Source organism: Trichomonas vaginalis, chromosome III, assembly GCF_026262505.1.
Source record: "Trichomonas vaginalis G3 chromosome III, whole genome shotgun sequence".
Lineage (NCBI taxonomy): Eukaryota > Parabasalia > Trichomonadida > Trichomonadidae > Trichomonas > Trichomonas vaginalis.
The window spans coordinates 9,454,451-9,481,866 of record NC_067205.1 but is presented as its reverse complement, the minus strand read 5'-3'; the positions used below and the strand labels follow the sequence as shown (position 1 = coordinate 9,481,866).

Sequence of the window (27,416 nt, the reverse complement as noted above, 5' to 3'; positions counted from 1 at the left end):
AATCGAAAAATAGTTTGTCAAAATAATATAGATTTTATAAAAAAGTTTATTCAAATAATTTATTGAAGTTGGAAACGAACAAGATCTGCATAAATGCCGTTCTTGGCCATGAGTTCATCATGCTTGCCTTCTTCGACAATGTGACCTTCTTTGAAAACAAGAATGCGGTCCGCGTTGATGACGGTCGCAAGACGATGTGCAACAACAATTGCTGTCTTGCCTTTACGTGCAACTTCAAGTGACTGTTGGACAAGTTTCTCGGACTCTGTGTCGAGTGCTGCTGTGGCTTCATCAAGAAGTAAGATTGGTGCACCAACAAGGATTGCACGTGAGATGCAGATACGTTGCTTCTGACCACCGGAGAGTGATGATGGTTCAACTTGTGTGTTGTAGTTCTCTGGGAATGTCATGATGAATGGATGTGCATTTCCCGTCTGTGCAGCATCTGCAATGTCTTTGTCACTTGCATCTGGAACTGCATATCGGATGTTGTCTTTGATTGACATTGTGAACAAGACAGGACCTTGTGGAACAATTGAGATGTTCTTGCGCAAGTACTTTGGTGACCACTTCCTGATGTCGACACCATCAACAAGAATCTCACCACTCTCGATCTCGTAGAAACGCTGAAGCAACTGAAGTGTTGTTGACTTGCCACAGCCAGACTCACCAATAAGTGCAACTGTTTCACCTGGATTGACGGTGAAGTTGAGATCTTTGACTGCATATTCTGCTCTTCCTTTGTACTTGAAGCAAACATTCTTGAACTCGACTTTACCCTTGACTGGTTCATTTGGTTCTTGGCCTTCACGCTGATTGATTTCAACTGGTTCCTCAAGAATCTTTAAGATTTTGGCTGCAGAAACTTGGGCACGATCGAAATCTTCAACAAGTGCAAGTGTTGCAGAGATACCTAAAGCGGAGAAGATAAGTGACATCATGAGAGACATAAGGTCACCGTTTTCCATTCCCCAGTTTGGTCTTCTGATAATAATCCAGCATGAGAAGTACAAGAATGAAACAATCATAGCATGGATGATAATATGAATTGTACCATCTTCAATGCCTTGAACGATAGATGCTCTGTTGAAAACTTTCTGAATTGTTCCTAATGATTCTCTGTAAAGGTCAGCTTCGTACATTTCGTTATCGAAGGACTTAACAGTTCTGAAAGCATTGATAACCTGCTCTGCTTTTGTGCCTGCATTAGCTGTACTTTGGTTATAATCTCTCCACAGTTTTGTAATCTTTGTTTGGCCGAACCAATAAACGAAGCCACACAATGGATATGCGATGAATACTGCAAGCGTGACGCGCCATGAGAGGACAAAGCTCAAAATGATACCTGCAACAGCCTGTACGCAGTTCTGGAAGGCCTGTACAAACTTTGTGATGTAAATTTCGTTCAATGTAGCACAATCACTGGTAAATCTCGAAAGTAACATACCTGTTTCGTTCTGATCGAAAAATGAAATATCTAATTCCATGAGTTTCTTATATAAGTGCTTTCTGATATCGGAAATAAAAAATGGATTAGAATAGCCTGCAATAAAGTGTTGGATCAAGAAAACAACAATGAAGCAGCAAATATAAATAACCATTTTGATAATTAATTTAACAACAGCATCTATGAAGTTGTCAGAAGTAGTCATGATTGTAGCCATATTTCCCATTAAAACGTTCATGACCATTGGCATTGCACCTGTGCAGAATGAGAAAAAACAACGCAATACCAAATACCCATCTGCGATCGAAGCACTTCATGATCCTGAAGTACTCGCCACCTTCAACTTCTACTTTTTCATCGAGCACGCCTTTGGAAGACATCACTAATGATTAATGGTCTGTGTAACTTTGAATGCTTTACTACTCTCAATTTTCTCCACAATGATACGATTAATTCAATTTTTTTGTGAAGAAAAATTTTATTTTCTCTCAACAAATTCTGAGCGAAAGTGAGGTTAGGCATCAAAATTTTACTTGATATCGCTCATTATTTTGGATGAGGGTACAGTTATTAGCACGAATAACCACTAAAAATCTTCGATCAATTTTTTTATATACTTGGTTCATTCAATTTTTTGAGAGTGAGTATTCAAAGGTATGGCTTTTTCTCCTTTCAATTTCGAAAACCATAATTTGATAGGTTCATTTTTATTATTGTATAATGGATCCACAAGCTTCCAGTGAATACTCTTCGAGCGACTCTAGGAGTGCTTCATCCTTTATCATCCAACAGAAGTTCTCAAGGGAAGAAAACAATGCAGCCAGAGGAAAAATCTACGGTGTACTTTTCTCTGATCCTTGGGCTTACTTGGGAACTATTCCAGCTATCATCTCTGGTGCTACTCCTATTTTTAACTACTTAATCTTTGGTTACATTTTGAATGAAATGCGTGATTATTCCCTCGGAACATCTAATAATCCACTTCATAAGATTGGTATATTACTTGCAATTATGTCGGCAGTTGCTGTTGTTACAGGTATCTGCCGTGGTTTAACTTCATTCATGTGGATTCGTGCAGGTTCTCACGTTTCTATCAGAATCCGTGATGAAATCTTTACAAATATCATGAAATATGATGTCGCTTTCTACGATACACATCCTATCGGTGCCTTGCTTACAATTCTTGGTGAAGACTCAGCAGTTCTCCAAGAATGCTTTGGTGCACAGAAAGGTCTTCAGTTCCAGCAAGGTGGCCAGTTTGTTATTGGTACAATTTTGGTTTTCATTTATAATTGGAAACTTGCCTTAATTGCTTTAGCCCTTTTCCCTGTTGTTGCAATTATTGTTGTCATATTCCATCCACATATCGCTAGACATGGTCAAGCCAGATTCAGAAATGTGGCAAGATCTATGACAATTGCCGAAGAAACAATAGCTGCTGTTAGAACAGTTAGAGGCTACAACCGTGAAGAAGAAGATGAAAGAAGATTCAACGAACAAACAGAACTTGGTGCAAATCACGATCGTATTATCATTGTTTTGCTCACATTTATGTTTACAATTGTCTTAGCTTTAATGTGGGCTGTTGTTTTGGGCGACCTGTACTATGGTGCAACAATGGTTGACAATGGCGAAAATGCCAAATTCGGAGCTGGTCAATTATTCTCTTGCTTCGGTTTCACAATGTTCGGCTCATTCGGTTTAATTCTCCTTATGAACGGTATCAACGCTGAACAGAGAGCTATCCATGCTGGTGCAAGAATTATGCAGTTGTTGGCTTATCAACCATCGTTGAATTTCGATGGTGGTGAGACATATGAACCATTCATCGGTCACATCAAGTTCGAGAATGTCTCATTCTGCTATCCAACAAGAAAAGTCATGGCACTCAAGAATGTCTCATTCGAGATCAAACCAGGTCAGAGTGTTGCACTCGTCGGACACTCAGGAAGTGGCAAGTCAACATGTGTCCAATTGATCCAGAGATACTACGATGTCACTGAAGGAAGGATCACTATCGATGGCCACGACATCAAAGACTTAGATCCACACTGGCTTCACAGGAAGATGGCATTAGTTTCACAAGATCCAATCTTGTTCCAGGAGACAGTCAAGATGAACGTCATGTACGGTGTTGAGAAGAACAAGACAGACGAAGAAGTCTGGGCAGCACTCGAGACAGCAAATGCAAAGAAGTTCACACTTAAGTTCGAGAAACAACTTCAGCAACTTGTTGGAGACCGTGGCAGCACACTTTCAGGTGGTCAGAAGCAGAGAATTGCTATCGCACGTGCTGTCATCAAAGATCCAACAATCTTGATCTGTGATGAAGCAACATCTGCTCTTGACAGTGAGTCGGAGAAGAAAGTTCAAGCAGCACTCGACAAGATTCTCGAGACACGCACCGGTATCATTGTTGCACACAGATTGTCAACCATCAGGAATGCTAATGTTATCTATGTCTTCGATGCTGGTGAGATCAAGGAACAAGGCAACCACGAATCACTTGTTGCCGCACAAGGCTTCTACTTCAACCTTGTCAAACGCCAACTTCAGAAAGAAGAAGCCAAGAAACAGAAAGAAAATGTAAAAAATAATGAGGATACCAATTATTCCGATATGCATATTGATGGAAAAAAGATAGGCAATAATGCTGAATCTCCTGATGAATACAGTTACTCTATTACAAATTCCAGCAAAAATGAACACTAATATGCTATTACACATTTCAACAAGAATTCTAGAGATGAATTGCTTTTAATTTTAATTAATTAAATGTATTTCGTTCTTGATCCTTGAAAATAATTTGTTAATAATACAAATGTCCTTCTCTCTCCACAATTTGAGTGACGGACATTTTACAAAAAAGTGAGGTATATACTCATACTGTGTACCTCATAAGAAGCAACTCCTCCGTTAAAACGAGAAAACTTGCTCGAAATTGTTTATCATTTCGAACAAGTTTTCTCGTTTTTGATAAAAATCTAAAGGCTATGAGGCACTGATTATATATTAGTACCTAGCAGCCTTTAGTTTCTATTAGATAGCTGGGAAACTTTCTTGAAAAGATAACTAATTCAAAGTTTCCCAGACATCTAGGAGGAATTGCTCCTTATGAGGTATGTACTCATACTGTGTACCTCATAAGGAGCAATTCCTCCCTTGAAAAGAGGAAATTTGCTCTCAATGCGGAACAATTGCGAGCAAGTTTTCTCTTTTTTTTCTAAGAACCTAAAGGCTGTGGGGGCACTGATTATATATTAGTACCCCATAACCTTGAGTTTCTACTAGATAGCTGGGAAACTTTGTCCCAGCTTTCTAGTAGACAGAGAAGGATAACGGCGACTAACAGCAGGTGCTTATTCTGCTGTTCGAAGTCGCAGTTATCCTTCGCTTTCGTCGCTAAGTTTGGTCTGATTGGGAAATTATAACCAAACTTAGCGACAAAACAAGGCACGACAGGGCGTTGCTGGCTGAATATTGGGAGTATATGGTCTGCAGGGCTTTGCAGTGCCTTGTTAAAAGAGAACATCGGCTGAATAACTATGTTATCCAGCCAAAAATTATCATGAAAGCAAAAGGCAGCGAATGCTGCAGACAGCGACGGCCTATTCTGTTCTCTGATCTTGCCTTTGTACTTTGCTTTAAATTAGCAACTTTAAGCCTCATCCAAATGGAGCGATTCGATTTGGAACGAGAGTAACATCCAAACTCCCTGGAAACGGTTGTGCTCGTTTATCGATTCGCTCTATTTGGATTTTTGGCATTTTTTTGATTTTTAAAAAATCAATTGTCACTTTTTTGTATTTTGCCTCTTTATCAAACATTTTAGATTTAAAAATCAAATTTTATATATTGCGTTACATTAGTCTTATAATTTTTATAAGTTAAAAATTTCCACATAGCGTGAAGTGAAATGTAGTCAAGTTTTATTTTTTAATGACCTACAAAGTTCGTCCTGAAGATTTAATTCAGATTTCAACCTTGATTAATGAGTGCTATGACCTGGTTAAACAATTTAACGTGTTGGTAGCTAAATACCAGCAAGAGAAGCCAAAATCAGAACCAAAACCAAAAAATGTCCCAAAAGAGATTCCAAATAATCTTCTTTTCAATTACATAGAGTTAGATAAGATCAGTTGGGAACTTGGACAAACAATGAAAATTGAATATATTAAGGACCAATATATGGAAGCTACACTTTTAGACGGCAACAATGATAAAACTTATGATTTTCTTGCTGACAAACTTAATAACAAAATATACATTGTTCAAGAAATTTACAAATCATTCAAACTTGTTGGTCTCTTATGCCAAAACCAAATATTTATCATAAGATTCAACAAAAACTCATTCGATGGAACTAAACTACAAAAACTCCTTTCAAAGGCAACTTTGATTGCATCATATCCCAATCTCATTCTTGACGACTACCCATCACTTCAAGTCAAAGATCTTTCAAATGAGATTACTAACTTTGCTGATGTTGATTTGAAATTTTCACCCCTTTCAGCTAGAAATTATTTATCAATTTTCAAAATTACAGAAATACCAAAAAAATTAGGTTCGTTTCTGTTCCAAATCATTTCTACATTACTTTGCAACAAATTAGCTGTCGAAAAACTCAATTCTCATAAGAGATTACCAGATTTGAAAATTTCGGAAACAGATGGTTTCACAGTTCCACCAGAATACGTTGAAGGCGTCAATATCATGTCGATCAAAGCCAAAGTTCCAGTTAATTCCGGTTTTTCAATTAATGTCCAAACTAATGAAGGCAACACTTATGAAATCAATTATCTTCATTCCAAAGATCCAATTGTTAACGATTTATTACAAGATATCAAAGATGCAACAATTTATGTATCGTGTTACTACAAAACAGCCACTCTATTAGACAATTCAAAAAATATTACAGTAATAAAAGTTGTTCATAATGCATTTCTTGATCAGCTTGTTGAATTGAATAAAAGAGAGGACATCAGTGTAAGAGCAAGAGTAAATAAAGATATCAAGAAATTCTTTGGACAAAATCGTCAAGTAGCTATGAAAAAGAAAACAATTACAATCGATCCACAAAGACAATTCGTGAGAACAAAAGATTTGCCATTTGCAGAATTCTGCAATGAGCCTTCTGGTAACCTTACTGTGCCAATCATTATCTCTTTAGCTTTGGACGCAAATTATAGAGTTTTTGCAATTAGAGATAGTCATAGCATTAATAAAATGTCTATGCAGGGAAGTCAAATTTCTGAACAATCTGATTAATAAAAATTTCATTTTTTTTTTTGTTTGTTTGTTTGTTTTTGTTTTGTTTTGTTTGTTTGTGTGTGTGTATTTTTGTGCTACAAAGCGAAATATTTGCAGAATTCATGAATTTGGCTTCTAATGAACTTTCTGTGCCAATCACTATCTCTTTGTCTTTGAACGCAAATTACAAGTATTTGCAATGAGACAAATGCAAAGCCTTTAGTGAAGTTTATTCGAAATTGAAAAAGACAATTTTGATGAAATTAGGTAAACTTTATTTAGTTATCATCAATGACCGGATTTCATAGAACGAAAATGATTTTCTTTTGAAATATTGATATTCAGAACTATATTTGGAAAAACTTTTTTTTCTATTGATACATTGAAAATTTTAAATGTCGATATGGCCATGATCATCTATATGATTATGACAATAAGCCATAACCAAATTTTTGAAAATATTGTGATATTGTTTTTCTTAATTTTACGATCATTATTTCGGTGAATGGCTTTTTGACAACATTTGATTTGATTCTTATCATTTTTCTCTATTTTTTGATATTTTATGCCTTCTCGATCAATGAATTCTACCGTAAACTTCATTATACTGTTACAAAGTACTTAGACGAACTTGAACGTGAATTACAACAAAAAAGTGAGGCGAAATACGTTTTTATTGTCTGTCACTTCACTCATGAGTTTATTTATCCATTACGTGCTCGATCTACATCCGGGAAGACCTACGAAGACCTGATCAGAGAATACAACGTCACATGTTTATTGACAGGCCATGTTCATCCTAAAAAACTTGAATTTGTTCATTACGCAAACACAATGGAATTAACAATGATGTCGATGAAGAAATACGATTCCTTTGCGTTATTGTCATTGGATAATGGAAGAATCACAAATAAGTATAATAGCAAATCCTGCTCCTTCGAAATTACAAAGTTTTAATTTCAAAGACAAAAAAATGCCTGTCAGAATTGTCACTTTTTCAAATTTAAAGAACAAGAGTTTCAAAGTGAAAGGAAAAGGAATTGAAGGAGAGCTTAAATGGGAGAAATATCTTGATGAAGATGTTTCTTTGTATTCAAAAGAATTCGAATTCCAAAGCGGAGTTCAAAATTTGACAATTTCTGGAAATTTAAATCAAACAATCGAAATAGCAGTTGATAGTGAATCAGGACCATTCCATGAGACTCACAGATAGTTGTTTAATTCTTATCTTGGTGAATACATGTTAGTTTTATATGCTCCTTTCTATATTGTGATGTTAATTGGAATTATTTGGCCGCTTAAAATTTATGATGAAACAGCTTTGTCTATTGTTGATGATACAAAAAAAGGAAGTATTTTGCAAGTTATGAATTAATTACAAATCATAAAGCTTCCAACTAATTCATAATAAAAACTAATTTTCTTAAACTACTTTTTTTATAAAATCATTTTAAAAACTTTATTTTTTTCTCTGAAAAATTGTTAAAAATCAACAAGATCAAAAAAAAACAAATACAGTCATAATATCATAAAATATTTCATCATCATAACAATTTTCAATATTCTTTGATTAATCCTCATATTCAATTGAGCTCAATGTAAAATTTATCATTGATATAATTTATTTATCTAATTCTCATAGATCGAAAATAAATTTATTTACAAAGATTCACAAATGTATTTCTTCAAGTTTTGATATTCAATTATCGCATTTATTTGGAAGAGACTAAAGTTATTTGAAAACTTCAATGTTTTTAATATGAGCTGCATAATGAAGTGGTGTTTTATTTTTATAACCTAATACATTAATGTTAATTATCTGAAGAGAAACTAGGTATTTGATAACTTCGACATTCGAATTTAATGCTGCATCATGAAGTGTTGATGCGCCAAATTGATCTCTTTGATCAAAGTTAATTGCTTGAGAAGTTCCAAGTAATTTACTTGCTTCAACATTAGGATTTATAGCGGCAAATAAAATCTTAAATCGAAACCTTCTTCTCCACTTGTTTTTACAATTATCATGAAAATTTTGAAATAAAATCTAACTTTCATTTGCTGCATCAGTTATTGAACATACTTTATTACTTTTGTATTTAAAATGTTTGAAATAAAATCTAAAACTTCAAAACCATTTTCAAAGCTTTCAAATTAATTTATTTTAGCATGTTATGAAATGATTTTGACTTCAGAATACTTAAATTTCTTGCTGCTAATTGTATATGCGCCAATAAAGATATTAAATGTTGTTAAATGTATAAATTCTGTTTCACTTTGGTAAAAGTATACATTTATATAAGTATTTTATTATATATAGTTGAGCTTATTCTGTTCTTTTTTATTGATTATAAAAAATATTATTAACTCAAAAAAAATCATATTTTTAATACAATTCAAAACCATTTTTTATAATCGATGCAAGAACGTCTGATATGCTTCATAATTACTCCGGGGAATGAGGCAACTAATCCCATAATGCCCATCAATCTTGCATAGCGTAACAAAATCGAATATTCAGCATCTTTAACTAAAAAATCATAAATCATATAAAAAGTATTGAATCTTCAGCATGTGTAAATTCTATCTTGATTTATATCCTTATCCAATACTTCATGCGATCCATCAACTGGTTGAATTAATTCCTTTGGAATTTCAATTAGTTCTTCCTTTTGTGCATTTTCATTTGGTGTTTTAGTATCTTTGTTATCATCTTCCTCCATTTGTTCATCATAACTTTCTTCCGAATAAGTATATGAATGTTTTTCTTTCTGTTTCTTCTTTCTTGCCTTTTCTTCCTCTTTAAATCTACGTAAATCTAATTCTGTGAATCTTGTCGGATCATTAGGTTCATTCTTAAATAACAAACCACCTATTATTGTAACGATTGTTGCAAGAATACCGGCTGCATCTGAAATGATAATAGTCCATGAATTGACTTTATCTGGTAATGGCTTGATAATGTTAACAAAAGTAATGATTCCGACTATCGTGTTAATAGCATAAAGTATGCAATCAACTACATTGTTGAGGAATGAAAGATAAGGCTTCCTAAAAAATGTTAAGATAAACATCAAAAGATGTAACACAGGGAGACAAACAATGATGTAACTGCTTGCATAATTTGCAAATGATGTTACAAGCAAAACAAAGAATTTGTATATAATCTTGACAATTTCAAAATAAGGATTGAAATAATTATAATCTTTGCAAAACTTAGATCCAGTTGATGATATTCTTAGCATTAATGAATGTCATCTGTTTTCTTTTGTCTCTCCATAAGCCAAAATTGTTTTGAATTCACTTCTTGCTCTATAAACCAATACAAAAAATAAAACAGGGCATCCAATCATAACAAATACTATTCCCCATAGAAATAGCAAAACATCCTTAGGTAAAATATCATAATCAAAGTAAAGTGATGGTTCATATTTGATAATGCGAACTGGATGACCTGAACATAATTGAGGACACATTGCATAACTATATTCATAATCTGTGTTATTTGTTCCATTAAAAGTGTCGTAATAAATTTCCGGATTATTTGACACAAATCTCTTAAACTTGTATTTAATGAATGAAGATAAATCTGGATAGACCAAGTCATTTAAATATCCTTCGATTCCAGGATATTTTTGCTTTAATGTATAGCTGCATGGAATACAATGCGCTGTTGTTTTTTGAATTACTGTATCTCCAATAAATGATCCCCAGTAATAGCCTGCTGGGCATTGAGTTGTAGTGACATAGGCCAATTGGAAGAAATAAGATAAAAGTGGAATATATAAAATATTCAATAATAATGTTCCAGCAAAAATAAATACATCATGTCCACTTGAATTATCTAGATAATGGTCCAATGATGTTTTCTTTTTAATAAGGCTGTGGACTCCCAAAAAAAGTAAAAGCAATGCACATATGGCTATAGGAACTATGATGAAATATTGTTTTCTAAATATAATCACTATTACGATCAAGATTATTCCTGCAAATATTTTGAATATATCAGTTGCTTTATGAGGTCGTTCAAAATGAATTATTTTATCAATCATGTCAACCAATTCCTCCTCTGTATGTTCATTTTGTATGATTTCTCTTTGCATATTGTAATGTTCTTCTGATTCAACAAATTTAATATCATCAAATAATCTTCTCCGATTTTTACATGCAAAAAATCAAATTGAGAAGAAAATAATCGGAGAAACAATTGCACCAAGTATTTGAAAATAATAATTTACCTGAAAATATATTAAAAAGAATAATGGTAAAGCTGTTAATAAACATGTTATTGTATTAATAAGATCATTGTTTGTTTCAAGTCCATGAACAAAACTTGACGAGAAAATTAATATTGAAAATAAAAAAATGATGAACGAGATCATGAAGTTGAAGTCAGTATTTTTGATTAACCCAAGTGTGTTATCTGCAATGACACTAATGAGATTTTTGAAAAATCCACAAATCTTCTGGACTTTTGGTGAAACAATGAACTTTTTGAAATCTAAAACAGATCCAATATTTTGTAAGAACGTAATTAAAGATATGATTGCGCTTGTTTTACTTAGTTTTGTCATTACAATATAACTTTTCTAAAACTTTTGATTCTCTTTTTTTGAAAAAGAAAAAGTGACTTTTCTTCCTTTTCAATGTGATTGAAAACACATATGTCAATTTCAATGTAAAGAACTTTGGAAGAAAATGGCTGAGAATTTTGCAGAAAATCAAATATCAGATAATGTATTGCTTATATTTAATAAAATAATAATGCCTTTCAAGGTAGATTTCGGGAAAAATCGAAATAATGTTTTTTGTTGTTGCAATAATATGTTTATCCAAATAATATAAATTTGGAATTCAAAAATGTAAAATTTTTTACAAGTTATCAAAAATATATTTGCATTATCTGGCATAATATATAGTAATGCACTATTTTGAAATGGATGAGACCTGGAGGTCATTCAATTATACAATTATTTTCAGAACTAGCGATCATTCCAGATTGAAATCACGAATATAAATCTGAAAATACTGATCGCAAAATCTTAAATTTTTGTGATTTTTTGAAGGAAGAAAAAAATGTGTAAAAATGTCACCTTTTCCTTGAAATCGAGTCAGTGTTTATTGGATACCTAATTTTTAGAGTCAAGTCTTACGATAATCAGTATCTTACAGACTGTTATCAAGATAATTTTGACCTTTCGCCTGTTGCTGGCCGTTATTTTGTACAAATTCCAGCTGGAAAAGCGTATTGTAACGATCATAGTGTAGTTATTGCTTCAAACACATCAATCATAGTCGATTACTATAATTCAAATTATCGAAACTATCCAATTTTTCATCATTTTGAAGATCCTTTCGCAATAATTCAACCTGATACAGATCAAAACAAGATTATTTCGAAAATATCTGCAGCAAGTTTATCAGAACCGTTTACTCTCCAATTGATAGAAATAAACGCTTCCAAAATCAATGGAAGTGATCTATCTTATTCAATATTTTCGACACAACGATTTTTCTGCCAACGATTTGTTGCTAAGCATATGGAAGACTCTGATTCTAATATTTTAATAAGAAGATCAATGCATTTAATTTCATTTACAGGATATAATATTAATTCAACTCTTGGAAACTTCTCAAACGAAACAGCATTGTTGACTGTTGATTTAAACTGTGAAAAGTCATCACAAAGAGGAGATTATTATTTAGCTTATTATGACAATAATGAATCAATTACAAAATCATATTTCCAAATGGAAAAAAAGTATTTGATTCCAACAAAATCCGGAGTTTATACGCAGTCCCAAGTTGAAGATTTCACAAGTTTGCATCATCCATTCTATAATGAGCTTGAGTTTGATCCTTACGATTTATCTGATAATACTATTTCATGTCTTGATAATGAAATTTGGAGTCCTGATTTTGTAAACTATGATTTAGGATTAAAATACACAGATTCAAAAGTTTTTACAATCCAACCAGGAAAAAGTCAATGTTTATATGGTAATTTCGTATTTAATAGCAAAGATGATTTCATTGCAACTGTTGTATACAATGATACAAAGCATTATAATGTATATACGAAACAAAATGCTCCAAAAACAATTTTAGAGACATATGAAAATCCATTCACAATAACAACAAAAATTCATGATGAAAGATTGAGCCAGTTAATCAAATTGGAATGCAAATCTAAAACTGAAGCATGCAAAGTTCAAGCAGTAAGTGTTTTACCTCCTATTCAAAAGAGATTATTTATGACGCCAATGAAAATAGAATCAACATTCACAACAAAAACAAACTTTTCAATAGAAAAAGAAATCACTATTGATAACGATGAAATTGAAATCTTTTCAATTACTGTTCATAACAATAAGAAATTTAATGTTACAGTAAATAGTGACAATAAAGAAATATCGAATTATTTAACTACATCTAATGAATTCACAACAAATGAAGTTTCACATAATACAGTTACTATTTATCCATATTATGACCTCTTCAAGTTTATTCGCGAAGAAGAAAACCTTACAACATTTAAACTTAAAGCTAAAGTTAAAGTTCAAATTGTTCCATCTGAGGAAAATTCAACTGAAGAAGAGGGAGATGAAGAAATCTTCGAAAATGATTTGTTTTTAAGATTGCCATCAAATGGAAATGGAAATTCGAAGGAAGATGTCATAGAATTTAATAAGAAGGAAGAAAAGTTAAACCGCGGTTTAAGTGGTATAATCCTTATACTCGCTATTATATTAACAATAATTGTTGCAGTTGGAGTGTTTATATTTATTGTATACAAAGTTATCGAGAAAAAGAAGAAACAATCAATGAAACCAACACAAGAAGAGATTGTTTCTGATGATGAAAACGAGGGAGAGCAACATGAAAATATTAGTAATAGCTTGGATTCTAACGAAATTTGATAATGTTTTAAATAGAATTTTTAATTGAGAAAATAGAATAAATTTTGCGTATATGGAAATTAAAAATCGCTGATTGAATACTTTTACAGAATAATAAATCTCTAATACTGATAGGCATCACTAAATATTTAGTTAACATTTTATTTATCAAAAACGAATCCAAGATGAGTTGAGTCATTTTCCAATTTAGCATCAATGCTTCCTACATGAAATATAGTTATATTAATCGTTTTTCTGTTTTTGAGCACTATAATTAGTTATTGTATTTTCCTGAACTCCTTAATAAAACAAATCTTCAATAAATTCATTATTATTCATTTGTGTATCAAAGTCAATTGTAGTTCATCCTTTATTCTTTTTTCATAAGCTGTTCTTGGCATTAGAATATTTAATTGTGGCTACTATAAGAGAAGTTCATCCATATTAGTCTATTGATCGATACAAATAAGAAATGATTAGTGTAATAATGGACATAGTAAACTCAATCATAATATTGTATTCATTTCAGAAAATGCGAAAGCGATGAATTATCATGTTTTCAAAGTTTCAAACATTCATTCCAAACATCTGAAATTCCGCTCATAATTGCTTTTGACAAATTAATTCATCTTCTGATTTAAATCCTTAAATTGTTTGACAGCCGTAAGTCTTGAATTATTTTGATTTTAATTTCTTCGATGAGAAAGAAATTGTCATTTCTTCTATTATTACAATCAAAATATTGGATAAATTTTTAGTTACTATGTCATATCTTGCATTTATCATCTTTGATGAATGAAAAAGCATCAAAATTGCCAAATCGATTAGATTTAGGCTTGTCGTTGAAATTTCTAATAAAGTGAAATTGTTAGTTTCCAGATGGAAACGCCTTAATTGTCCTCTTATTCTTTGATCAACATGAAATTTTTTATTTTGAGCATATAAATGTATATGAAATGGGTACCACTGTTGTTACTGTTTCTGAGTATACGAATTTTGTCTTGGGCGATGATAAATTGTGAAATATTTCCGAATTTAGAGTATATGAAACATTAATTTAGCATGATTTAGAGTTTTCTTCCATACACTGCATATAATTTTTGGTTGTAATGTGAAAATGTCACTATTCAAAGGATCAAAACATTTCAAATGCTTTTTTATTCCATAAAAAGATCTAATTTGTTTTTTATGAGAAGACGAAGCAAAATTTGAAGTTGTACATAGGATATTAATACATGATGGAACAAAAGAACTGGCTTTGACGAAATTCCTAAAAAAAAAATGGATTAATGATATGATTTGAGATCAAATATGTTTTTTATAATAAAATTTGAGTGATATCCAGGAAAAATAATATTTTACTTATTATCAATAAGATTGGTGGACTTTTCAATTCACAAATTAATAAAATAGACATTTTTCCTCTAATTATCAGATTTATTTGCAATAGACTATATTTTATGTAGATCCAAAAAGAAAAATCTTGTTTAGTTCCGCAAGTGTAAAGATTCGAGTGTCAAAATTAATTATTCTATCAACAATTAATGTTGAACCATTTGTATAGATCTCCTTTGGCATTGGAGAACTGTTTTTACCGGAAATTAAATCCTTGATAAAAAAAAAGCAGAGCCAATATTGAATAATTTAATTTCATTCACATGTTGATTTAATCAATATATAGTTGAATGATATAGTGATAGAAACATTGAATTTTTTCAAACTTTTACTCTTATTAATCATTTTAAATGGGCAATTGCTATCCATTACTCAGAGTTTATCATTGATGATTCGATATTTTTGATTACTTTTTCAAAACACTGAAATTAAAAAAAAACCTAATCGTTGAATAATTGCTATGACCATTATGAAACGTTCTGATTAAATTATCGGCAGTGATATTTTTCGTAAGTATTGAATTCACGTTTGCACTTTCAATTTAAAATTGAAAGAGCTTTTAGCCTCACATTGAATAATGCTTTCAAAATGTAAAAATTAGAAAATTAGATTATTGATATAAAGTGACCTTATTTTCGATGTAAATCTTTGATTGAAAGATCGCTTTCAATTTCACATTCAGAAATTGTCAGACAAAAATGAATAAAATGCCTTTAATACTATAATACATAATGATATTATTTTACATGGCTAAACCAACAAAAAAATTGAACCGTCTATCAAAACAGATTTTTATTGTTTATTATTTCGGAATGAGCATTGGCCAGACTCGCACTCTTTATTTAAAAACATTAAATAACATTAATGGTATTCGCGATGTACATGTAGATCCAGAGAGTAATATTTCTTCGCTAAGACAGTACGAAGGTAATGATTGTATATTTTTATACAAAGGAATGAAGCTTGTTGATACATTAACATTTAAGTTTTATTCTATGACTGATGGCGATATAATATGTACAGTTTACCCTACTCCTAAAACCATCTTTGCCAATACAATATCAAAATATAAACTTGTTAAAGACATGGATCTGGAAAAACAGAAAATTTGTGAACTTCAGTATAGTAGAATTGAAATGAAGCCTGATTTTTACCGCAAAAACCAAAAACAAAGGGTTGAATATCTTGAAAATATTGATGCTCCATTTAAATTTAACCGGATCCTCCCATTGTTTACACCTCCAAAACCCCAAACACCATGTGCAGCTCCTTTACCAAAGTTTTGGATTCAATAATTTTTATGGTTGATTACGAAATTGCTTTTGTTTTAGCAAAACTCGTATCAGCTTTTTAGTGTTTTTTAAAAACATATTTAGTATTTTAATTCTCAAAATATTTTTTTATAAATTTATTCAAAATTTTATGAACTAAGGTTTCTTCTACAGTGCATTCTATTTTGATATATAGAGCAGTGGTTCGCTAGATCCATATTATTGATACCGTATAATTGAACAATTAATATTTCCTCATAAAATTTTCTTCCATTATATACATTACTCTGAGAAATTCAAAACATTTGCCTTAGTGTTAGATAAAATTACTACCATTAAAATAAATCTGCATTATATTTTTATTCAAATAAAAATTATTTCGTTTATTATTAACTACACTGTAATTTCTCAATGCACTATGAGAAAAAATTATATTCTAGCAAGAGATACGTATTCTTAATAAAGGAAAATAGTGGCTTATCGGAAATATTCTAAATAAGATTAAACGTCTTAACTATTGTCATGCCAATATGTTTACAACATCGAATTATTGTACAAATGGCCCTAAATTAAAAAGTCGGTTAAATTCTACTTGAAATTCTTTGAACTTGTAGTTGATGCATGAAAATCTGATGTATAATGGAAAGTACAGATCAGTGAACACTAGTCAGGAAAAATAAAAATAAATTTGACAATGTAAAGTTAAAATTGAGACTATATTTGGCAAAAAATAATGGAATCCATGAAAAAAAGGCCCGATCATCCAGATTTTTTGGTTACTACAAACGATGGTGTACCATTGGGTCTTCACAAAGCTCTTTTATTTAATAGATGGCCATTATTCCGTGAATCGCAAGAACGATGTCGAACTAATATCCAAAAAATAGATTCTGGACCCTTCAAACAAATTCTAGAATATTTATATGCTGGTCTGATGCCAAGTGAATCATTACGACCAACTTTTGGAACAATCGGAATTCCATTTCCATCGAGTGACTTCCGAGAGAAATATATAGCTGATATGAGACGTCTATATACAGAGAAGACATGTTCAGACTTTAAAATATCTGCTCATGGGAAAATTTTTAGTGTTCATAGATTTATTTTAGCATCTTCATCGGAATTCTTTTATTCCCTTTTCTCTTCGGGATTCGAAGAAGACGTGACCCAAACAATGGAAGACCTCTTCTCAACTTCCATTAAACAGATAGAGAGTATGCTTAGCTACATCTATACAGGAGAAGTTGTTCTTTCAAGTGTCGATGAATGTTTGCAATTTCTCTATATATGTAAGAAGTATATAGTGAAAGCTCCAAGCCCGAGAGAACCTGAGACTATGATTGCAACTCTTATTACAAGTAAATTCATGTCTGAGATAGATTATGCAAGATCGAAAGCTGTTTCTTACAGCTACAAAGTGTTATCTGAGATCCTCTCTGCTTGCTTGGAATAGTATGTATTAACATTGTTATATTATGTTTGTAAAGTGTTTTGTATTGCTATGTTTTTTTTAAAAAAGCTTAGTTAAAAAAAATTTTTAATGAAAACCAATAATCTTTCATTTTTGTTGTGAATTTTACTATCTAAAATATGAGTCTAATGAATTTTATATTTGGAATTGCTGAAGAAATTCAAAAAAAATTAAATTATTTTTATAATACCAAAATATTATGTAAGTTATATTACAATATATTTCCATACATGAGATATTTGTTTCTAAAGTGTTAAAATGACTTAATCAATTCAAATGAAAAAAAAAAATGCATTTTGTTATCATGAATCTGCTTTATTAAACAAACACATAATGCTTTTTATTAATATAGCAAGCATTTGTGGTCCCAATAAATAATTTGATAACTATAAAACCAAAATACTTTCATAAAATCAGCATCAATATCATTTCGCGCGCATAAGCAAAGAGCTGAAAAGAAAACCATATAATAACCATATAAATACTCTCGCCATAAATGAATAGCCGGATTTACGCATTAAACGATCAAAAATATATAAAACTGGGCCAAGGAGAATCGTAAAGATCGTTCTAATGTTAAATAGTCGTTTTAGCGCATTTTTTGCACTTTTAAGAAAACGCGAAGGCTTGTACCCTTTAGCATCACGATAGGTTAAAATAAACTCTTTCATTATACCATCAGGTTGCACCTTCATCACGCTGCTGCTGTTGTTTGTTTTTGCATTATAAGAAAGAAGAAATTCTTTCATCTCATCATTATTATAAATAATTGCAATATCAAGAGATCAATTGACTTCATTAATTTTTGCATTTTGAGAAATAAGATACTTAGCTTGGATTATATCAGAAAATAATGAAACCAGATGAAGAGGAGTATTTCCTTGATTATTCTTGACATTTACATCATCACCTTTAGCAATAAGAAATTCAACAACTTCCGTACTATTTTTGTTATTTGTTGATTCACGATAATCGAAGTGCCCACTGAACGACTTATAAAAGTTCACATGTTCAACAAAGTTGAATAAAAGTGAAATCATAAGAGCAGTGTTTCCATAATAATCTTTTGTATCAACATTAATACCATTTGAAATTAGAAGATCCAAAAGTTCCTTATTCTTTAATAATGATGCGAAATGAAGTGCCGTTGCACCACTTTTTTGATTCTTTGCATTTACATTTGAACCATGCCAAATAAGTAGGGCTGCATTTTCTTGATCTTCATTTATTATTGCATAGTGTAGAGCAGATTGGCCGAATTCATCTGTCAATATATTTGTATTTGCTCCAGAATTAACAAGAAGCTTAGTAAAATCTTTTTTATTATGTGATAGCGCATATAGAAGAGGTGTTTGATATAATTTGACTTTATAATTCATGTCAATACCGTGTAAAATTATATATTTTGCAATATCTATATGATTATATTTTATTGCGCAATGAAGTGCATTTCCATCGAAATCGAATGAATTGATATTTGCAAGATTCAAGAGGGAAAATTCGCAAAGAGAAGGAATACCAAATCCTGGTGAATATTTAAAGCATTTATTAATATTGTGTGTTTTTTCATAATAAAGCAAAAATGCTTCAAGGTTAACATGCATGGCACAATAATACGGACTAATTTCTAAATGATAATTATCCCTCAAAAAATTAATTAAGTCTAAATCATGAGAAAAAATTGCATATTCCACTGCATCATCATAATCAGGTTCTTTATATTTCAAGCATTCTTTAATGATGTCTAAATTTCCACCAATAAATGAATTACAAAGGCATAAAGAGTCTATTGTTATGTTCCTTTCCGATCGTAAATAATTAAAACAATTAATTGCACCATGTCGGCAACAAAATTGAAGTGTTAAAGTAGATGTCTCTTTACCTCCATTTGTTAATGATATAAATTCTCCGAGATTATCATTGATCAAGGCTTTAAAAAATGGACTTTCGTCTTTTATATGTAAATTGTTTTCGCAATGGTATTCTTCAGCAATTTTTGTAGCAAGTTCCATATAACATTTGCCATAACAATATCTGTGGTAATAAATATCTCCCAATATACTAATAATTTGAATTGGAGTAAAATACATTGTTTCTATGAGGTCAACCTTGATTGAATTATATACTTTTGTACTGTATTCTTTGTTATTTGAATTTAATTTGTAAAGAGAATTAAAAACTTGAATATAATTATGATAACCGCTCTTTAAATTGGCATCATGTATTACTGAGAGGTTCTGAGCTTTGAGAAAAATGATTAGAATAGCTATCATTCACTCTTACATATGTAAACTGTCATTTTTGTAAGACCTTACTAAATCATAAATCCCTAATTTTATATCATATCCATATTCAAAAAAAACTGATTCAAGATAGAATTCTAATTTTTGGCACTCAATTTTTGAATAATATCTTAAGATGTCATGAATAATTAGCTTATCTTGCAACTGTCTGACTTTGAGAGTAGTTATTTTCTATGATAGGTTTGTTATTTTTATGAACAGATATTGAACATCATGAAATCCAAATAATTGATAAATACAGCAGAATACAACAGCTGCAATTGTATTCTATGCATTGGAATTTTAAAAATTCTTGATTTAGACTGTTATATGCCAAGATGTAGCATTTTTAGTGCCGGAGCAAAAAAAAAATAGATTAGCACACCTTTTTTTGTATGTATTTTGAACAGATATTTCGATGAAGATACAGTCCAAAGCTAGTTATATAGTAAAGGAGTATGTGTGTGTGCATCCCACTAATAAAACAACATTGGAGTAATTTAGAAGTAATTCATATGGATCATTAAAAAAAAACTTGTAGTATTAATTAATCATAAAACAAAATTTATATTGGAGTAATTACAGCGTCTGGTTCATCTGAGCTCATCTCAATTTTGACAAGAGGGGAAAGTAACAAATTCTGGGACTTCTTCAAATAAGTTGGGAACCTTGCTTCAAGTGATTCTTTTGCGTGAGGTCCATGTGCTCTTGAGAAGAACTTTGCGAGTGTTCCAAACTTCGACAATTTGTATTGTGCAGCAAATCTCGAGCAAAGAGCGTCGAGTTGTGTAATATACATTGTCAAAGTGAACAAAGCCTTCGAAGCACGTCCGTATCTGTTCTCCGCCTCTTCCACGAGCTCGTAGAACTTGTACTCGAATGCGAAGAACTTCTTCAAGAAGTCCTCGAGAAATTCTTCGATGTGCGTGTCTGTAACTGGTGAATATTTGTTCGCTGCTTCACATTCCGCGGCCCTAATGATGTCCGCGAGACTGGGATCTTCTGGAAGTGCTGATCCGAAGAAGCTGTCGATGGCTGTTGCGCATTTTGAGAACAAATACAAAGCATTCGAAATTGCATCTGTTCCAATGATGCAAATCCGCTCATCGGTGCGCGTAATAACGAATAATGGCATCATTGTGTCTAAAAAGGAGATCAGTTGTTTCGAGTGAAGTGTTCCGATTCGATGTAATAAGTCGGCAACTAATGTTGAGCGAGCACTGAATGAGAATTTGATGGGAGACTTTTGGGTTGAGAAAGAAACCGTAGGTGAAAAGTCAAACTTTGGTACGTGATTCGTCATTAAATCAACTTTCTCTTCTGTATGGGTTCTGCCGCTAAATACATCCGATATAACGCTCATGCATCTTTCCTTGAGAACGGGTTCAACTACTTCACGAGGAAATGCAAGAATTTCTCGTCCATAATTTCCGTATAATTCCAAAACTGCACTTCTGTATAAAATTCCGTCGCTCTGTCCGGCATACAGCATGGATCTGTATGTCTGATCAGATCGGACAAGAGTTTCGAACGTTGTATCCATGTAAATCTGTAAATCTGAAATAAAACGGATTGATTCGCTCATATGTTCTGTAGTTTGGCCTTCACTACCAATAGCAACGGATCTTGAGACGTTGTTGAATATCAAAACCCCTGGATTTTGAGAGAGAGGAACTTTAACTTCAATATAAGATAAAGATATTCTCTTTGCCGGTCCCGGAGGTGGTGGTGGGGGCGGCGGGGCTTCATTTTGGCCTTCATCGTCGGAATTATTTATGAGGACTTCATTTTGTTTGCTGATAACAACTTGTTTTGCTTTTGGTAGTATATCGAAAATTGCGAAAGCGTGTTGCATTAAATCCTGTATTTTAATTCTAAAAGTGGAAGGAAAATTTTGCGATAAAATTTGTGTAATAAAAGCCTTCTTCGAAGTTCCGCTATACATTGCCTGGACAATCATCGCTATGTATGAAAAGAGGATTTGTCTAGGTATGTTATGCATTTCAAAGGTACAAACTGCGTTATAAATAGCTTGATATTGCGGAACTTGCGACATTTGCTTTTTATTTTGGAGAACTTGCCATGAATTGTTCACTATTTCATAATCATTAATTAGTTTCTGTAATTGTTGCGTAAAAACTTGATATGAATATTTTGTATTCAACCAATTAGCGAATAACTTATTTACGTTCTCCATTACACGCTTTGGAAGAAATATCTTTGAGATAATGCTGAAAGTGATGGGCGCCACATAAGATGATGGCGCTTTCACCTGCATAATTTTTTTTTATTACTTTGTGTGTTTTTGTAAATTTAGATATATTTGATAAAGCTCATTGAATTGTTGTAAACTATTCAATTAAAAAATTTCTCCCGCCAATAAAAAGAATTTAAAAAATCAAGAATGTTTACAAAGCAATTAAGTTCTTTGTTGTTTGATTATGTTATTTTGTTATAAAAATCCGTAAATCAGATAATAAAATCTGTTATTTTTTGTTAGTTACTTATTTCTGGCCCATAAATCCAAATGGATTTGCTGGGGATGCAACTGGTCTATCATCATCGCTCGAAGAAATATACTCCTGGCGAGTTCTTGTGTTTCCAATCGGTTGTGCTGGAGCTGGTGCTGGTTTAGCTGGAGGAATATCATTTCCAGAGTCACTCTGTGAACCTGAAGCCAGTTCTGGCTCTGGTTCTTGATCCTGGTCAGATTGGGAATTAGATTGAGGAGTATTTGCAGGAACAGATGGTGGAGGAGGCTTAGCGAGTACATCTTCCTTAGTAGGAACAAGTTTTATCATTGTCTTTGGAGAAGATACCATGATATCAGTAGGAGATGGAATTGGAGCTTGTTGTTTTGGCGGGGGTTCGAAAGTAGCCTTTGTTGTCTTCTCCTTTTGTTGTTGTGGCTGCTTTGGAACTGGTTTTGGTGCTGGTTTCGATGAAGGTGGTTCTACACTGACTTGTACTGGAATTTGAGGGGGAGGTTGTACTAATTGGGGGTTGATCGGTAAAGGACCTCTTTGTGGAGGAGGTTGCATTGGCTGCACTGGATTACCGTACATTTGCTGCTGTATCATCTGTTGCTGCATCATCTGCTGTTGGTAGTAGTAATTGACTTGTTGCTGGTAGAGAACAGGGTCAATTAAAGGTGCTTGTGGTGGAGCAGGTGATTGTGGCTGAGCTGGAGCTGCAGCTGGCTTTGGTGCTGGCTGGGATTGTTGTTGGGTTTGCTTTTGTTGCTGAGCTTCCCTTAATGGCTTCTCTTTCATTTCAATTGAACCAACAGCCTTGGCTAAAGTGTCTTCTGGCTGCTTGAGTAATGAGCTTGGTGTTTGTTCTGGAGTTGGCTTGTCTTTGTTTGCGGAATCTGCTGGGAGATCAACTTCTTCAATTGGCTTTTTGATGAAATTGGCTCTTTCAGCTGGAGAAAGGGAGCGGCAAACTGAAAGACGCTTTCCGAAAATTGTTCTTCCGCAAAGGCCAACGACAGCTCGAACTGCAGCTTCATGTTCAGACATCATTACGTATCCGATGTGTCTTTCTGGTACAATACGTGCTGACGTAACATCTCCGAACTCGTGGAAGAGTCTTAAGAGCGAAAGAAGAGTATTGATGTTATCTGGGAGATTTTTAACGAATACGTTGGTAAATGATGAGTCTAAGTTATTCTGGAATGCAGCACTAAGTGGACGTTCAGAGCGCTTGAGGAATGGACCGATCTGAATTGGTTTTCCATTAACTGTAGAATCAGCAAGTTCTTTCATAGCATGCTCTGCATCTTCTTGTTTAAGGAATTGTACATATCCAAATCCACGTGGCTGTCCATTCAGAGTTGGAATACGGCATGAAACGATTTCTCCATAATTTGCAAATAATTCGTGAAGTTGTAAGCAATCAATAGATTCATCTAATCCTTTGATGAATAAGTTTCCTTGTCCAGATGAAATTGCACTTACAACTGGTGCTGTTGTTCTTGTAACAATAATTGTTTCTCCATTTAGCTTTGTATAGTTGAAATCACGTACAGCAGTTTCTGCCTCTTCTTGTAGAGTAAAATCAACAAATGCATAGCATGATGTAGGCTTCTGTTTAAGGATAACGTTTATTACTGTGCCTGCTTCAGAGAATAAGGACTTTAAAAACTCAACAGTTACTGTTGGTGGAAGATTTGCAACATGTATGCCGTTCTCTTTTGGTTCAAAACGGACTCTACGGAACCCTTTCATTCTCTCAATAAAATTTTCTCTTCACTTTACATCTTCTCAATATCGTATAGATTTTGCATTGTTATCAAACTACGAAATACTTCTGATTTATGATCTCCGTCGGTTTTCATTCGTATGTTAAATGATAATATCAAGTGAATTCCGACTAAATTGAGGTAATTGTTGTAATTGCAAGAACCCATTTCAATATAATTCATTGAATAACCATATTTGTTTTAAGTCTTTCTGATTTCTTGACAATAGTCCCGATATTTCCTCATCAATCATAAATTGAGCACAACTCGAAATTGGAAGTTATCAAATGGAACTCCGAGGGAACTTGGAAACGTATTCATACATATTGACTTTAGTGATTTTTTTTTCAAAAAAATATTAGTTCTGGATTCAAGTGAAGTCTCAAAAGAATTTCCTTCAAAGTCTCTATAAGTTGCATACTTTCCTATTAACTGAAATGGAGTTATTCTTAGAGAATTATCACGGATATTTTAGGGTAGATACGCAGGCATCCTCTGGGAAATAATTGAGAATAGTTTTTCATGTCGTTTACAGGCATATACCATGAAATTCTCTAATATACGTGTCCCTTATGGCTGGGTGAAAATAGACCCACGCTACTAGACAAATCTTGAACTCATCCAAAACTGACATAAAAAATGATTAACCTTAAACGATGTTATTAAAGTCATTTCAAGAGCCTTGTACCGATAAACTAGCCTTGTACTGCCATTTTATGGTGACGTAAAGTATTCAAAAAATTTGCAATGTAAACCATTACATGGCAGAAACTTTAAAATAAACAAAAACATGACACTTAGTACAGGGGCTTTTTGGCTGGTGAAGTCAGATAAAACGTGGCTCAAGTGCTCGTTTAAAATTAAAAATGGAATTTCTCACAGTCGAATTTCTTGGTAGACAACAAAAGTTTATCATCAATTGTCGCGCCGAAGGTATGACATATAGTCAAACTAAGCTTGCATGGGAGGAAGAATACCCAGATCTCGGAACTTTTACATCCAATCTCATTGCTACTGCACTTAAAAGAGCTGCATTAGGTCTATACTGGGAAAAAGGGAATCATGGCGGTGCAGATCCATACCTATGCGAGCGTGATCAGCTCACTTTAAAAGAAATTATCGAAGATTCTGCTTACAAAGGTGAAGCTCTAGAAGCAGCTGACATTATTGACGAGGCGTTCAAGTTGAAAGAGCTCAGAAGAGATTATGGTTACAGATTCCTTCTTGAGATTAATTGTCCTACTCTTGCAGAAGAAGTTATCAATACTCTTGGTTGGTGATGATGTATCGAGACCTTATGTTAACCATATTTTACAGCAATTGCATTGCAAGCTTAAGGCATGCCAAGAGATTGAAGAATCAAGATACATGGCGTGTGAACCAAGAATTATCGAAGAATTCTACGATAAACATCGTGAAACAATCGAAAGTACTCCAGAGGAGTTGATTTTAGTATCGATGAAACATTCATAAACAAATTTAAGAAGAAGAAAGTTGCATTACCTGAGGAGATAGAGCATATGATCGCCAAAGGAATTCCAAACTTTCGCACATTACAGCTTTATGCGGATGCTCAATGACAGGCAAATCTGTCCCACCTCTCTTTGTTCTCCCATGTATTGCAGAACTACCTAGAGAACTGAAAGTATTCCAGCGCGAAAACATTGTTGGTTTACTTCTACGCCAAAAGGCTGGGTGAACAGTAGTTGTATTCTTATTGTATTGCATTTTCTTCATCGAGTGGCTTAACTTTGAACGCCAGAGAAGCCAGAATATATACGTGACAAGCCTGCTCTCATTGTGTGTGATGGACACTCAGCCGCGAGAATCCTCTGGCATTGTTCCTTTTGGCAAGTGCCAACATCAAATTAATTGTTCTTCCCGCACATACAACACACATTTACAAGTATTTGATGTTGGCATTGCCAAAAGATTAAGTCCAAATTCACGGATTATCTGAGAGATTACATTTAAGGCACCGAAGCAAGAGTTCAACAGCAATGCTGCAATGATGCGCTACGCATTATCTACTCATTTATTAGCGCATGGCAAGAATCAGTATCATTAAGAACGGTTCAAAATGCTGTTGCCGCCGCTCGGTCTTTGCCCTTGTTCTGTAGAAGCTCTCAAACATAATAAGTATGTTCGTGAATTGACTCCTGCAGAAAAAGAATTGCAAGAGAAAAGAAATTACCGTAATCGTCGTATTAACATCAATGGTGAAGAAATTGACGATGATGGACATGATTGCGCAATTTCTGACAATATTAAGAGAATCCTGCAAATCAAGATTTTGCAGGAAGCCAGAACAAGACACCAAGGAACGTTTCTACTTTTGGATTACAAACTATCTTGATCCCAGCACTGAGTTGTTGACAAAACTCCCTAATATGCCAGGTTATAGTCCAAATGATTAGGAAAATTTTCCAATTTTCCAACAAAAATTTTCCAATTCTCCACCAAAAAATTTTTAATAAAATATTATTTTACGGCATTGCCCGTCACTTTTTTTCGGTACAAGGCTAATATCACGGTATAACCCCCTGAAAAGACTTTATTTAATTATATAAATTAAAATAAACATTTTTACAAATTTTTATAAAAAAATATGTGACATATCGTTTTACCACAATTCAAAATAATTAATGTTGATAAATGTATTTAATATGTAATATTAAACATATTTTGCGCGAGAAGTGAGTTGTGGTAACTTTCGTGGATATCCATCGTTCATTTTATGGTAAAAATTCTCAATTTGTGGGAAAAGTTCTCAATTTTGTGGTAATTTTTATGTACCACAACCCAATTTGTGGTCACTTCATCTTACCACGTGGTAAGTTTTTATAAAACTCTTTATTTACCATTGATTTCTGATTTAATATCAATATCTTGAATAATCAAGCATATCTATCGCTTTAAATTTTATTCTCTAATTCCAAAAAAATTCAAAAATCAAAAAATGAAAAAAATATTTAGAATTTTTTCCGTCAAAAATAAAAAATGTTCCCACTGAGTGGTTTCCATGGAAAGTTACCACTGGGTCCCACAGGGATTGGCCTAAGTATTTCTAGGGCTGTACAAGATTTAAAAAAACATTGCCGGGTTACCGTAGAGGCCTAAAAAAATCGCGCCTCGGCGGCAAGCCGCCTCGGCATTAAGAA

At 32.8% G+C, this 27,416-nt stretch overlaps 10 protein-coding genes and 2 pseudogenes across 12 annotated transcripts, besides 1 other annotated feature; 6 read left to right on the top strand and 6 right to left on the bottom strand.

Annotated features, from left to right (window-relative positions):
* Positions 1–20: 20 nt before the first annotated feature.
* Positions 21–1,882, bottom strand: TVAGG3_0671660 (annotated as a pseudogene). Its single transcript has one exon — positions 60–1,827. A coding segment is annotated over exon 1 (1,768 nt).
* A 266-nt stretch (positions 1,883–2,148) lies between these two features.
* TVAGG3_0671650 (ATPase activity, coupled to transmembrane movement of substances) lies at positions 2,149–4,200 on the top strand (the record flags this gene model as incomplete). The annotated part of the gene is made up of 1 exon (XM_051242431.1): positions 2,168–4,159. One exon carries the CDS (start codon positions 2,168–2,170, stop codon positions 4,157–4,159), a length of 1,992 nt encoding a protein of 663 aa, XP_051089018.1.
* A 264-nt stretch (positions 4,201–4,464) lies between these two features.
* TVAGG3_0671640 (uncharacterized protein) lies at positions 4,465–5,234 on the bottom strand (the record flags this gene model as incomplete). Its single annotated transcript, XM_001311915.2, has 1 exon — positions 4,701–4,979. One exon carries the CDS (start codon positions 4,977–4,979, stop codon positions 4,701–4,703), a length of 279 nt encoding a protein of 92 aa, XP_001311916.1.
* Positions 5,235–5,345: 111 nt separating this feature from the next.
* TVAGG3_0671630 (uncharacterized protein) lies at positions 5,346–8,109 on the top strand (the record flags this gene model as incomplete). The annotated part of the gene is made up of 1 exon (XM_001311914.1): positions 5,387–6,715. One exon carries the CDS (start codon positions 5,387–5,389, stop codon positions 6,713–6,715), a length of 1,329 nt encoding a protein of 442 aa, XP_001311915.1.
* An 813-nt stretch (positions 8,110–8,922) lies between these two features.
* On the bottom strand, positions 8,923–11,432 carry TVAGG3_0671620 (uncharacterized protein; the record flags this gene model as incomplete). Its single annotated transcript, XM_001311913.1, has 1 exon — positions 9,262–9,939. The coding sequence occupies one exon, from the start codon at positions 9,937–9,939 to the stop codon at positions 9,262–9,264; it is 678 nt and encodes a 225-aa protein (XP_001311914.1).
* Positions 11,433–11,795: 363 nt separating this feature from the next.
* Positions 11,796–15,013, top strand: TVAGG3_0671610 (glycoprotein 38 family; the record flags this gene model as incomplete). Its single annotated transcript, XM_001311912.1, has 1 exon — positions 12,235–13,614. The coding sequence occupies one exon, from the start codon at positions 12,235–12,237 to the stop codon at positions 13,612–13,614; it is 1,380 nt and encodes a 459-aa protein (XP_001311913.1).
* Positions 15,014–15,800: 787 nt separating this feature from the next.
* On the top strand, positions 15,801–16,370 carry TVAGG3_0671600 (ubiquitin-like family; the record flags this gene model as incomplete). Its single annotated transcript, XM_001311911.2, has 1 exon — positions 15,801–16,283. One exon carries the CDS (start codon positions 15,801–15,803, stop codon positions 16,281–16,283), a length of 483 nt encoding a protein of 160 aa, XP_001311912.1.
* A 622-nt stretch (positions 16,371–16,992) lies between these two features.
* TVAGG3_0671590 (Potassium Channel Kv1.1, Chain A domain-containing protein) lies at positions 16,993–17,712 on the top strand (the record flags this gene model as incomplete). Its single annotated transcript, XM_001311910.1, has 1 exon — positions 16,993–17,712. The coding sequence occupies one exon, from the start codon at positions 16,993–16,995 to the stop codon at positions 17,710–17,712; it is 720 nt and encodes a 239-aa protein (XP_001311911.1).
* Positions 17,713–17,833: 121 nt separating this feature from the next.
* On the bottom strand, positions 17,834–20,007 carry TVAGG3_0671580 (protein ubiquitination; the record flags this gene model as incomplete). Its single annotated transcript, XM_001311909.1, has 1 exon — positions 18,516–19,742. One exon carries the CDS (start codon positions 19,740–19,742, stop codon positions 18,516–18,518), a length of 1,227 nt encoding a protein of 408 aa, XP_001311910.1.
* Positions 20,008–20,577: 570 nt separating this feature from the next.
* On the bottom strand, positions 20,578–22,157 carry TVAGG3_0671570 (uncharacterized protein; the record flags this gene model as incomplete). Its single annotated transcript, XM_001311908.2, has 1 exon — positions 20,578–22,068. One exon carries the CDS (start codon positions 22,066–22,068, stop codon positions 20,578–20,580), a length of 1,491 nt encoding a protein of 496 aa, XP_001311909.1.
* Positions 22,158–22,516: 359 nt separating this feature from the next.
* On the bottom strand, positions 22,517–24,241 carry TVAGG3_0671560 (RNA binding; the record flags this gene model as incomplete). Its single annotated transcript, XM_001311907.1, has 1 exon — positions 22,517–24,241. The coding sequence occupies one exon, from the start codon at positions 24,239–24,241 to the stop codon at positions 22,517–22,519; it is 1,725 nt and encodes a 574-aa protein (XP_001311908.1).
* A 1,382-nt stretch (positions 24,242–25,623) lies between these two features.
* On the top strand, positions 25,624–26,363 carry TVAGG3_0671550 (annotated as a pseudogene). The gene has a single exon. A coding segment is annotated over exon 1 (740 nt).
* Positions 26,364–26,810: 447 nt separating this feature from the next.
* Positions 26,811–27,416: part of a mobile genetic element that runs on past the window's edge.